At 45.6% G+C, this 14321-nt stretch overlaps 1 protein-coding gene across 2 annotated transcripts in view; it reads left to right on the forward strand.

The window, feature by feature from the left end:
• THUMPD2 (THUMP domain containing 2) overlaps positions 1–13899 on the forward strand; it is a 297270-nt gene extending 283371 nt beyond the window's left edge. For both annotated transcript variants that reach the window (XM_069606871.1, XM_069606872.1), the window contains one exon: positions 13043–13899. In XM_069606871.1, coding sequence (XP_069462972.1) covers positions 13043–13376 — 334 coding nt within the window. In that variant the 3' untranslated portion in view covers positions 13377–13899. The remainder of the gene's footprint in view (positions 1–13042) is intronic.
• The last annotated feature ends 422 nt before the right edge of the window (positions 13900–14321 follow it).

Below are 14321 nucleotides of genomic sequence, written 5' to 3' on the forward strand. Positions count from 1 at the left end.
CTCTATCCTTCAGGCCAAGCCACTTCCATCACTGCCACCCACCTTCTCGGTCATCCGACCCATGAAGCGTGTGTCAGTTAAGGCTTTCGCTGCCACTCCCCTTCCCCCCTCCTGCTTTGGCTGACTCTCACCCTGACACAGCCCTTTCCCTGCTCCACTGTGCTATATCTGATATTCTTGCCCCTGTCATGAGAATCCACCTGAAGCCCAAAGCTAAGTGCAACTCCTGGTAAGACTCAGACCTCGTCAGCCTAAACCACAAGTGCAGGGTGGCCGAGAGGAAATGGCGTGCTTCATGTACATCCTCTGACAAACTGGCCTGCCGCCTGCTCCAAAGGCAATACCGCCTCTCTGTCCTCACCAAGAAGAGAGCTCTTATCCAAGCCCAAGTCTCTACAACAACTCGGCTGAATTCTTTAAAATCTACAAGGAACTGGCCAATCCTGCCGCAGTCTCTACCTCTCCTGTCCCTTCCCAGGCCCTCTGCACAGCACTGGCTTCTCACTTCATCTCTAAAACTCAGGACATCCTGTCCTCGCTCTCCTCCTCTCTCCTCCCACCTTCTACTCCCTGCTCTTCCTCTGGCCCTTCTGCAGCCACCTCTCCTCCCTCCTTCTCTGCCTTTCCCCTGTTCTCAGCAGACGAGATTTCTAGACAAGTCCGATCTATGACAGTCTCGTCAAAACAGGTTCATCCCTGTTCCTCCAAAAGCATCAAGGACCACATCGACTCCATGGCACGGGCCCTAGCCGACTTCTGCAACCACTCCTTTGCCACTTCCCATTCCCCCTGAAGCACTCCCCTGTGCACCATCTTCTTAAGAAACCCTCTGCCAACCCCTCCTGCACGGCTAACTATCGGCCAATCTCCATCACTCCCTTCCTGGGCAAACTCCTAGAAAAACTGGCCATCTCCCAGCTTAATCTCCACACTGAATCTATTGATTGTCTTCATGACCATCAGTCTGGCTTCAGAGCTGCCAGAAGCACGGAAACTGCTCTCCTGAACATCCGTGAAGACCTGCTCTCCAACCTTGATTCTAACACCCCCTGTGCCCTCTTGCTTGATGTCTCTTCTGTCTTTGACACGTCAACTATGCCATCCTGCTCAAATGTCTAGGTGATAACCTGGGTACCACCAGTCAGGCCCTGACGTGGCTGACTTCTTTCCTCTCTGACCGACCCTCCCAGGTCCAACTTGGTTCCTTCCTCTCTGCTATCTTTTTCTCTACCTGTGGTGTCCCCCAAGGGTCTGATCTCTCTCCCTGGCTGTTCAACCTATAACTGGCACTTCTTGCCCACCACATTGCAGCTCTCTGCCCCAACTTTCAGTGCTATGCAGATGACACAGCTCATTTTCAGGCTACCTTCGGCCATCTCTTCTCCGTCTCTCATCTCTGACTGTCTGCTATCCAGGAGTGGTGTGCCGCCAATGACCTCTGCCTTAATGCCAGTAAGACTGAGATTCTCCTAATCGGCACACCCGCTCCCTCCTTTCCTGTCGCTCTCTGGCCGGTCGCTCTTGGCCCCCCTCCTGCTGCTACCTGCGAGGCTAAAAACCTCAGGGTCGTCTTCTACTCCACACTCTCCTTCTCTCCTCACATCCCTTCTCTCCTCACATCTCAGACGTCTCTAAGAAGTCACACTACCAGCTGCACATCCTCAGAGGTATTCTACATTTCCTCTCCTTCCCCCAGAAGCTCACTATCTCCAGAGTTCTGGTTCTCTCTACGCTGGATTACTGCAACAGCCTCTTTCTAAGTCTGCCTGGCTCTACTCTCCGCCCTCTGCAACTCATCCAGAACAGGACTGCAAGGCTTGTCCTTGGCCGCAAGCCCAGGGATTGTATCTCTCCAGGACGGAAATCTCTGCACTGGCTCCCAGTGGCTGCGAGGATCAAGTTCAAAACCCTCTGCATTGACCACAAGGCCTCTGGGGCCTGAGGCCTCAATACCTTCAATTTTCTCTTCCTAAATATCTTCCCTCTCGAGCTCTTCGCTCATCCGCCTCCAACTCCCTAGGGTCAGTCGCTTCTCCAAGCAAGGAGTTGGTGGTAGATCACTTTCTTCAGCTGGGGCCTCCCTCTGGAACAGCCTCTCTGCCTCCCTGAAACTTGAGGAGAACCATCTCCGGTTCCGGAAGCACCTCAAAACCTTTCTCTTGCTTCTGCCTTTTCTCCTCCTCTCCCCTGCTGACCTCCTGGCTGAAACTGAATCTGCACTGGTTATCTGGCCACCCTCTGTTCTCGGGCCCAAGTCCCCCCGCCAGTTCACACACACCAGCACTGCCTGCCTGGCAACCCCCACACTTGGGGACTAGTTCTGTATCTGTACAGTCACACTACCAGCACTTGACACCTGATGTCTGCACTTACCTTTGCACTTGCCACCTGTTGGCATTTACTTTCACTTATTTTTTTTATTTTTTTTATTGAGCTTTATTCAGGGAACACCTGAATTTTATCAAACTTTCAATCGAGCTTGGTGACTCCGATGCTAGATTTCGCTCAGACCTTCATCCCGAATCCACCGATATCTCTACGGTGGTCAGACAATTCCCTCGTCACCTTCATCCACTGGACAGGTTCACCTTCCTATGTGGGCGTTGGTGAGGACATTGCCTCATTGATCTGGCGAAATACTCGTTCGATTAAGTTCACCATGGCCGCCGTCCATCTGTTGGTTTCTCCAGATATTACTCTGTTCCATATGTCATCTTCTTGCATCATCCACGGGTTGGATATCAGTGGTAGGAGGTAAATAGCTCTGTTTTGGTATTGGGACAGTCTATAACAAGATGTTTCAGGGTTTCAACCACCTCTGCCTTTTTACATAGACGGCATCCCATTTGGCCCATTGTTTCCCGGATGGTTATGATTTCCTGTGTTAACAGTAGATTTAGTCTCGCTTTCATGAAGAGAATACTTTTCCTTTTTTCCGGAAATTTAGCACAGTAGTTTTGTGGTTTTTTCAGTTTGTTAAAAGTTGGGGGCAGATGAGTTAGGAGTTTGTTCTCAACTGCTTTCTCAGTCGTATGTATCCAATCCATTTCTTCCATTTTTTGTTCAATTCTATCCGGATTTTCTTTTAGCTCTTTTTCTGTACATGCTATTTCGGTTAGCTTCTCTTTTCTATTTTCAACCCACTTGTTAAGGGCTTTACATTTGCTGCTTTCCAGTTCTTCCTTGATGATGTTATATGCAGGTAATGTGTCCGCCAGGATTATTTTCCTGTAAAATCTCATGGCACTTTGGTCGACCATAGATGAGAGAGACACTAAGCCCAGTTCTCTTCTGATGGCCGCCATGGAGGTTGACTTCGGTAATCCTTTTACTTATTGTTATTATTCTATGCCCATGTACTGCACTGTCCCTTCTCGCCGCACTTCCCCTTTCCCCCATCCCATGCACTTGCGCGATCTGAATGACACCTGGCCTAGTAGGATCGTTGCCTGTCCTCCCTTTATTCCCCCTCCCTTGCCTCATCGCTCCTTGAAACACTTGTGTATAGGCGCGTTTATAAATGCCATATCGTATCATATCACATAGTGAAACACCTAGCTCCCAGTGTTGCTCTATATCTTACTTCTATCTTCAACTCCTCTCTTGATAGTGCCACTTTTCGATCATCCTACAAATTGGCTACTGTAATCCATATCCTTAAGAAACCTGGCCTAGACGCTAACTGTCCTGTCAACGTTTGTCCTGTCTACTTCACTGTTCCAAAATCATTGACTGTGTAGTTTTCAACCGACTCCGAGTTACTTGATGCACACAACCTCCGGAATCCTCTTCAGTCTGGCTTCCAACCTCTGCACTCTACGGAGTTGGCTCTCCTCAGTGTCAGCAACTACATCTCTTACGCTCGTTATCCTAACCGTTAATCTGTGCTTGTTCTTCTCGACCGCCCTGCTGCCTTCCATATCGTCATCCATTCTGTCCTTCTCTCAACACTCTCTCCTAGGCATCAGGGACAAGGGCCTTTCATTGATTTGCCTCTCACCTCCAGACAATCCAGTTGTCCTGGAACAGTGTTGCCTCCCCACTCACCTCTTACTGTTGATGTTCACCAAGGGTCAGTCCTGGGTCCACTTTTCTGCCCTCTCTATATGCCTACTCTTGGCATTGTGAGCTCCTGCAATTGCTTCTCCTATAAACTCTTTGCTGGTGACACTCAGATCTTCTTCTTTCCCTCCTTATCTAATGAATTACGGTAAAACATGTCTAACGGTCATCTAACTCGCACATGCTTAACTCCACTAAAACTGAAGTTCTCTTTGTCCATTCAGACAGACCATCTCTTCCTCTCCCCCTCTTTTATTCTTCTCTCCTGACTACCTTCCCTACTCTGCTTCTGCTTGCATCTGCTTGATGTCGTCTTTGACCCATCTCACAACTTCTCGATCTTCATCTCCAAATCTGCCACTGCAGCCAGACTTGGTCTCCTCAACATCAGTAAAATAAGACATTTTATTCCCTTCAATACTGCTAAGCAACTAATCTCTTCTTTAGTACTCTCTCAATCTGACGACTGTGCCAGTCTAGTCTCTGGCCTCCCCAACTATGCTTTTTCACCGATTGACAATGTCCTCAACTTTGCTGTCCGCACACTCTTCAACCTTCCCTGATTTACCTTCACCTCCCCAGCGGATCCATTTCCAGTAACAGTGCATCGGGAAGATGGGGGTAAAAGGGGAAAATACCAAGCAGCTCAACGTTGAGAAAGGAGTAAGGCAAGGGTGTCTCTTGACCCCAACCTTATTATGTATGTTTACGAAGGGGACCAGTGCTTGCAGTTCAAGAAAATTAATTTTTGAAAAGACTCTTTACCACAGTCTGCTACCACCTCCGTCCTGCATCTAGAATTAAACTGGTAATGTATTGGAGTCATTTTGAAGATTTGGCCACTTGTTTTATTTGCTACCACTCTGGTCCTCCCCAGCTTTAAGTTAATATAGGGAAGCAGTGGTAGATAATGAATTTACTAAACGGTTGGACCCTTGCTTGGTTTCGCCATTGTAAACTTAGCATGGCTCATTGATGGACCACAACGAGCATGATCAAAGGCGCTTCTAAGGAACTCTGAAAGCTGAGTTGACTGAGTGGAACGTAGCTCTGCTGTAAAGAGGCCCCACAAAAGCGTACACACAAGACGAAATTCAACTAGAAAAATACCTTGATGTTATAAAAGTCTCATAGGTGCGTTCACTGCTCTTTAAACCGAGGCCAGGAATATTTCCCCTGCATCCTTTATTGCATTTGGAAATCGGGAGGGTCAGAAAGGTGCCGCTTTACCCTTAATGAAAGGAATTAAAACCTTGTCTAATACAACATGGTACCAGAGATACCCGCGCTGCATGCCTTTTCTGCAAAAAGATGGAGCAGGTAGATACCATTTTTGCTGTTGCTCACTATTTAAACAAGGCCTGGAATAAAAGACCCAAGTTCCTGAAAGCATCTGTAGTAGTGAAAGGACAGGTCCTATGTATAACCTAAGGCCAATTGAATACATTTGAAAGCACTCCAAAGGGCGATCGGATGATTTTGAGTGGAAAACCTAGTAGTGTCTCCCAAGATCGCTGCTAAAATAAGACACACTTTTGAATTATGACACATGTAGATGGAATGAGTGGTTGTATCTCCTCATAATCCAAATCTGCATATTGCTAGAATAAGTTGGATGGATCAAGATGGCATGAAGTAGGGTATACGCCCTAGAGTACTATTGAAAACAAGGAAATTAAGGGATTGAAATATGAATTGTCATTCAATTTACTAATTAATATGTTTACACAAAACAGGACTTTTTTAGTTCAATGACCCTGTATCTCGATGAAGTGCGTATTTGCTATTTTTGAGTTTGTATATGTTTGTAGGTTATGATTGTGATACATGCTTTTATGATATATGTCGAAATGAAGCCTGATTGATTGTTATTTTTTCTACAAGAAAAAGAAACTGGTCAGCATGGTTGTCAGGTAGTATGGGGTGATCAAAGGTAAAGTGGTACTGCTAAGATGTATACAGGCACTTGGGGCAGGAACTGGGGCCCATCCAACTGCCACCTTCCCCTTCTGTGGTAGGAATTGCTCTGCCTTCCAACCTTGTAGGCCTCCTGCCCCAGTCTTGAAGGTCAGCTTGCTAACCTTGTCACAATGGTCCATCCCAAACATCAGACTTATGTGCAGTTAATTGTAGCGGCACAGGATTACCAATTTTCTTTCTTTCAGAATGTCTTAAGTTCTGTGTCTAGCTAATAAAGGTGAGGTCTTCAGATATTGCGTTAACAATCTCTTCAGGACATGAATTCTCATCCATTCTCTGGGTTTCTCTCTGCATTTTTTATCATCTCTGTCTCGCTTTAGGTAACTGCACTTGACAGGGGATGTCTTGGTGGTGATACGTGGGGAAAGTATTTCCATGTACGTAGAGAGAGGGAGAGATCAGTTCTTTTCATTTTCTTGTCGATGTGAGTTTCTGGTTACAGCAGCAAGAGTTTTTTCAGACTTATGGCTTTTATGGCCCTCTGCATCGTCTTGGTCACTGAGCCCTGACTTTAGATTTACTCTTTTCAATGGGCCCTAAAGGTCCAGAGGTCGTCATTTGTGGCTGGCCTGCACAATCAAAGTTTCCCTTACAAGGTTACTAGGACCTAATGTGCGTGACCGCCAACATTTCCCTACTGAATGAAGAGCACTTTTGCGCACCTTAGAGGCAGCTCACTATCATTATGGATGCTATCTTCAGGTTGTTTGGGACACAAAAAATCAATATTGTGCCTCCAGTAAGAATAAGAAGATTCTGTTGTCTAGCTCCAGTGAAGGGAGCGAGGAACATGTTGGTGATGTATTAGGAATAAAATCTTGTGTACGAGTTCCCTCTAATACTCCACCTCCTCCCTCTCTTCCTGTTATGGCTTTGGAAATATGGTACCACAGTGATCCTTGTGGCACCAGACTCTGTGAGAAGGACTGGAAACCCAGAGCTTCTGATTTTATTGGTCTGCCCTCCAAGGAAATCTCCTTGTGAGAAAGGGTCTGCATCAGAGTGTGAGCCTGAACCTTCACATCAGCCAATGAAGTAAAAAAGCACTTGGCATCTGTTCTGTTCAGCCCGTAGAAGGGCTACAAAATCCCTTAAAGACTACCCCTGGAGGATGTTCTCAAGTTGGTGTTCTAGTGGAGGGGAGGCCCTGACTTTTTGTCAAGTATCACAACAGTTGCACTGGAATTCTTGCTGTTAGCCAAAGGTGACTGATGAGTTGGCACAACGCGGTGAGTAACAAACAGTTACATTTATTGAGTCGGGAGCCAGAGAGAAGCAGGTGCCCTTGCCCAGGCTATCCTTCAACTACTCTGTGTTCCAGGACCCCTATGGTTCTGGAACACTACAAATCATAACATATCTTACCCCTTAACAGTGATCAAAGAACAACATGAAACAATATAAACACCCCCAAAAGAAACCCCCCTTAAAAACCCTAAAAAAAACAAAAAACAAACCCAAGACACAAATTGAAAAAGAATATAGTACAAAAAAAGCTAACATAACGCTAGGTGTGTCAGAATTAACCACAAAGGTAATCCTTGAACTTGACTGAAAACTTCTTGGCTCTTCCTCCCACACGTCCCCCATCCAGCACTGTACTTCTTTCATCACCACTCTCTCCTTCTCCACTCACTTCCTTGCTCAACACTAGCCTATCCTTTGACCATACTTCCACCATCAACAACCACCACACCATTCCTCACTGCCGCAATACATTTTGGTCCCAAAAATATACTTTCCAAACACTTGAGACCATACCTGGGATTCTTAATAAGCACCAAATCACCAATCACCCTTTCCAGTTCCTTTACTTTAGAACTTTCATCAAACACTCGTTTGTTTTGGCACCAAGTCTCTTCCACTAATCTCATCACCTCCTTCTGATTGACATTCACGCTGCAAGCAAACCCTATCCATCCTGGATATCATTTGGTACCTGGTTGCTGTCCCTTTAATGAGACAAAGGGAGACACTCTTGTGTGACCGAGTGAGGAGTAACACAGTAGCTCCACACCATCTCCCTCAGAACATCACTCCATGGTAACCCTGACCTAATGGCCAACTGAATACCTCCTTTAAGAAACCTATTTGCTCGCTCTACCAGTCCATTTCCCCTGGGATGATATAATGCGGTACGCGTGTGAAAAATGCTAAACCGCATCAAAAATCTGCTCATTACCTCTGAACAGAACTGCACACCATTATCTGTTAAAATGTCTGTGGGGGGGGAACCCTTCCTGAAAAAAAAGTATTAAAAAGAATGTCCCAAACTATGTCCTCCATAGCTTCCTTTAGCCCCTTCCACTCTATCCACTTTGAGTGATAATCTACCGACACCCCAATAAATGTGATGCCTTCACCCAGACCCTGGATGGGACCCATTAAGTCCACTGCTACCTTCTGCCACGGCTCTTCAGGTACTCGCACTGGCAGTGGCGTCTCCCTCACCACTTTACACTTATCACTCGCTAGACAGACATCACACTCCCTATCCATAGCTGGCCACCAGTAACTCTGCCTTAACATCTTTTGTAATGTTCATTCCACAATGTCCTTGATGGGCAATATCTATTAGTTTGCCCCTAATACCTTCAGGGGGAATTATCTTATGCCCCCTCCTGAGTCTTCCTCCTGACAAAGACAAACGACTAATTCCTTGCCTCATAAAATAGATCACATTTTCTTTCTACTTCCTCCCTACCAGGCCAACCTTCAACTGTCCACTCCTTCACTTTGCCAAGTACTGTCATCTCCCTCAGCTACCTTCCAAGCCTCCTCATTCAAGGCACCTTGCCCAATATTGGCAACAATCATTTCATCTTCCTGTTCCTTCCCTACAACTTCACTATCCACTGGAAGCCTCGAGAGACAATCCGCCACCACATTCTCTTTGCCAGGGACATAACGCATCTGAAAGTCATTGTTTTGCAATCCCAAAACCAATTTTGAAATCCTAGGTGACCCTTTGGCCCAACCCCCTCCAGCTAACATCTGCACCAATGGTCAGTGGTCTGTCCTTACTATAAATCGTTGGCCCCACAAGAAAAATGTAAACTGCATGACAGCCCAAAACACAGCTAATGCTTCTCTCTCCACAACTGAATACATCTTCTCTTCACCCCTTAATGGTCTAGATGCAAATGCAATCACATGCTACTCCTTCCCGCATTCCAACTGCAACAAAGATGCCCCATACGCAACAGGCTAGCATCCACTGTCAATGTCCTCCTTCCGCTTACAAACCCCCCTAAAGAAGGTGCATTGGAGATTCCTTCCTATATCTCCCGAAAAGCTTTCCCTACACTCATCTGACCACAGGAACGTCACGCCCATCTTTAACAACGCTCTTAACATTGTCAAAATAACAGCAACATTGTTGACAAACTTGTGATAGAATTCGGTCATTCCCATGAACGACCTCAACTGATCCTTATCTTGCGGTGCTGGGGCCTTACTAATACTTTCTACCAGACTGTGCTTGAGAGAAATCCCTTGAGCCGAGATCTTGTACCCTAAATACTCCACCTCGTGCACTCCAATGTTACACTTACTGCACTGTTCTATCAAACCAGCCTCGCATAATTTCTCCAACACACACCTCAATACTATATCATGTTGTTGCATGCAATTCGCAAAAATTAGGATGTCGTCCTGGAACACAATCACATTATTGCAACCCTCTAAGACCTTCTCCATCACCCACTGAAAAACAGCTGCAGCCGATGCCAAGCCATCCTAAGGTATTTGAAAATTCCTTCCGGCTTGATAAATGTTGTGACATCTTGACATTCTTGAAACAACGGTACTTGGTGATAAGCTTCTGACCGATCCATGACCGTGAACCAACTTGAGTCTCCCAACACAGACAGTACTTACGATATGACTGTGTCTTTCCACCAAGATATTTTTATTAAGCTCTCTCAAGTCAACACACAAACAAATCTTCCCATTATTCTTTGCTACTAGGACCACTGGAGTTAGCCATTCCGTACCATGCGCTTATTCTATCGCACCTCTCTGTAGTACACCATCCAATACCTCATGCAATTGTTTCTTCATATTGTAGGGAACTGGTCACACATTATGCACCACGGGCCGAAAACTTCTCTTCACTTTGATACAATGTTCAAAGTCCTTTAACCAGATTCTCCAAAAATACCTTGGGAAATTCTGCAGTCCATGTATCATCCACTTCCGCTATTGTTACTGGAATGGGTGCATTAGCTTGAATGCGAACCCGTAAGTTTCTTTGCTTTTCTTATCCCACCAAGGATGATCCTTTCTTTGCCACTTGGATGTTTGCTACACATTCTCTGCCTTTGTAGCCGACGAGCCCTTGAAACTTCCCTAGCAACTCTATTTCACTCTCACCATAGTCACATAGTTGAACTTGAGATGACAATAATTCCTGTACATCTTTCGACAAGGTACTCGTGAAGGTGTCCTCCAATAGAATAGTCCAGGTAGAGGCGCTGTCTACCTTCATAGTTAACCTTGAAGCATCAATTTGAAACGCATCCACAGGACCTTCCATTCCCCCAGACACTGCAGATATTTCAAATATATGTCAAGGCTTAATTTCCCCACTTTGGGGAGGTAGAGCACTTTCTAGTTCACAATGGCTTTGCTTGTGCTCCACATCATTAATGGTAGTTTCCTTGCACATGCATGCCAAATGCCCCTTGCGTCTGCATTTCTCGCGGGGCAGAACACACTGGTGCTGAAAGTCTAGGGTTGCCACATCAAAAACATTTGTATCACATCCACTCCTTCCTTGTTCCAAATGTTCTTCTTTGACTCACTGCGCACACTTGACAGTTTCCTTCTATTTTCATTTCTTTCATCTATTGCGTCGTTTGCTCGTTAGATCCACTGCCTGTTCCAGAGTCGTGTCCTTTGACAGTAATTTTTCTCGCACCCTGGGATGTTGGTGCAGCTGACCAGTTGATCACGAGTCAACGAGTTTGTTAGGGCACCAAACTCGCAAGTATGGCGGAATGTTCTCAACACTGCCACGTACCCTTCTACTGACTTCGATGTGTCTTGAGTCCTTTGAAAGTATTTGTGTCTTTCGAAGGTCACATTTTTCCAAGGTTCAAGATGCTCCTCTATTTTTTTCAACAGCCAAAGTGAACTCATTTAGGTCACCTGCCCCTTCGCCTTGTGGTTCTGGGATACCATTGAAAACACTGCGTCCCTCTGGGCCCAGATTGTGCAGCAAAAGTGCTTGTTTCGTGGAGGGGTTAAATTTGTCCCTGCCCATGGCTATAATGTAAGTCTCAAACCTGGGGTGTTGTAAACCTTTCTCCCCACTAGAGTTTGGCGTGTTGCCTGCTTCCACTGTAGAAATGTTTGTGTTCTCTTCCTTGGGAGCCCGTCACAATACTGTCCGGGAGCCTTTGTTGATGCTGTGACGCGTTGCGTTGCTTAACAGCGCGTCACAATGCTGGTAGAGGAGGGAGGCATTTGCAACGTAACGTTGCACGTGATCCTGGCAGAGGGGTGGTGCTCACAAGCGTTACTTCCAGAGTGTCCTTCCTTTCAGTTTGTTTTTATTTTTTTTAATAAGTTTTCCGCCACCCTTTGCCTCTCTGTGACAGAGATTGCATCCCACCTTATCGCTGGGCAGATCTTCTCCCTCCTTGCCGAGGCGGTGCCTACTGTTGCATGAAAGGCCTCTGCACTCATTCTTCTTTCCGACCCTTGTGCGGAACGACTCTACATCCTCGTTGCCACTGATGAATCGGCACAACGCAGTGAGTAATAAACAGTTATGTTTACTGAGACAGGAGCCAGAGAGCAGCAGGCTCCCCTGCCCAGGCTAGCCCTCAACTACTGTGGTTCTGGAACGCTACAAATCAAAACAGTGACCTTCATGTTAGTACATTAAACCCCGGTCTGGCACCTCTTTGTGTTTTAAGAGGCCAGTACAGTAGGGATCCCATTTTTGCAACCGCTACAGTGGAGTGATTTCTGTAGGGGCTTCTGCTGAATTATTTCCCATCAAGCCCATTTGTTGTTCCTTCAGGGGGACATCATTGGTGTCCTTTCCATTCTTGTGCCTTGACGCTGCTTACTATGAAGACAGAGTTCTTCATGGAAATCACTTTCTGCAGTGAAAATATGAGTCGGTATTGCAGCATAAACTTGATCCTAAAGCCGCATCACCAGCATCAGTGCCACAGAAGATTCTGTGCCAGGTACTGCATCTGTTCTTTTCATCACTGTTCTCTGGATCTGCCCCACATCTTACTAGGAGTGTGATTATGTTCTGTACTTGTGTTGATGGTTTATCTTTCTTGAGTGGTGGCAGATGTTGCAAGGTGTCCTCACACACAGCACAGCTTCTTCCTCTGTGCTGTCGACACCTCATCTCCGCAATGTAGTGAGCCAGTTGTAATAAGGAGGCTGGATACTCTGGTCGCAGTTATGCACTGCTTTATTCCTCTTGGATGTCATTTTCTTTACAGGTTACATTGAGGATACTCCGCGGATACAGGATCACACAGGCACCAACAGACACCGACGTCTCAGCGGTCCTCACTACCTCATACACCCCTCTGACTCACTCACATCATCGCTCCAGTTCATTCACAGGATACAACATTCACTTTTGATCCCTGTGCCCATCATTTTGCTGTTAATATGCGTTAACTTTCAGTTCTATCTATTATGGTTGCTATAACAAATCAGATGCATGTCGTGTGTGTTCATACAGATGGACATTTCTGCGTCTGGTGCTGTGTATGTATTTCATCATTTGTAAAGCGCAACAACCATAGCGTACATGTTTAAGGTGACAAGAGCCAGGTTTTAACATCCTGTGATGTATGTCTATAATGTGGCTAACATTTCTATTACGGATTGGAGAAATTAAATGTGTCTTTCATTTAACAGTGATCTAAGAAACGTTCCTATGGGGTATTACTTATTGAATTCATTTTCTAGGAGCACAAAGTATATTAATTGAAAACGAATCCATTTTCATCTTTTACAGGGTGCTTCGTGTTGGAGGAACCGTCGTTTTATTGCTCAGCCAGGCACTCCATAAACAGTTGCTATGGCATATTAGTGGCAGCCACAGAACCGACAGGCCGCTGAAGGCTGTCAGCGATGAACCCAGTAGGGCTGAAATGATGAACGATTCCAACCCCGAGGAAAGCCCAAGGAGTTCACCGAACACTTCATCTGCGTCTCGAGACACAAGGAACGATACCTCTGGCGGGCATATGAGGTGGCTGAAGCCCGCGCAATCATATTGCGTTAGTCTTGGGGTAACTGAAGCAGTCATTTTCAAATGTAAAAAGGTTTCTGCTGTGCCCGTTCGGTGAAGCTCGAGAGATCCGCCATTTTCCCGCATTTGGGTGCTACCTCATGTTGCTACAACGGTACCTAACCCAAGTGGCTGTGGACGATTCTAGAAAGAGGACACTCCCTGCTGTATTGTATCGATCATAAAGGACTGATGATTTTCTTGAAGATTGATGACTTGCTGAAGGAGTCACGACAAAGATAAATCAACAACAAGATGTGTTTAGCTTGACGGGTTCAGTACGACAAAAAGAAACAGCTGGCGATTATGGCCAGTAAAGCTGCCCAATGAACTCAGCCGAAAATATTTGTAATCTGTATTATATTAGAATATGTATAAGCTTCACCCGTTGACCTTCGCATCTTGACCGTGCATAGTACATGATGGAGCCAAAAGGACTTATAGTAAGATTAACATGTTTCTTTATTTTCTACTTGTTGAGAGAATGGAGTGTTTTTTTTTTTTAATTTTTAATCGAAGCATTGTTTCTGAATTGTGTTTTGCATTTTGTGGCAATGCTCAATAGACCTGTACCACATCAATGTTTATAATGGCTTCAGTGATTATTTGTTTTATGTGCTAAGCATGTTTCAAGCCTTTATGCAGTATTTGTTGCGTTCATTTTGTAAAGCAGAGTATTGCTTTTTTTAAAATTCTCCCCATTGGCGGTGCCTCTGGCGTTGTGTGGGAGAGGGAGCTGGCGAGTAGGAAACTGAACTTTTATGTGGAAAACAGGTCAGTTGTTCAGGTGTTAAATAAGCAGTTTGCCCAGGAAGTGTTTTCTACGGTTGTTAGAAGTTTTTGTGCTGGTAATGTTCAGACAAAAACATACATTTTTCAGGCTAAGCATGTTCTGGGAATGGATCACAGCATCGTTTGACTCCTTGTTTCGTTCCTAGTGACAGAGATTTCATGGGCTGGCTCTGGAAGCGGACTTGAACCCAACAAGGAGGCCATATTAGAA

Source organism: Ambystoma mexicanum, chromosome 4p, assembly GCF_040938575.1.
Source record: "Ambystoma mexicanum isolate Mex_15411 chromosome 4p, UKY_AmexF1_1, whole genome shotgun sequence".
Taxonomy (NCBI): Eukaryota; Metazoa; Chordata; class Amphibia; order Caudata; family Ambystomatidae; genus Ambystoma; species Ambystoma mexicanum.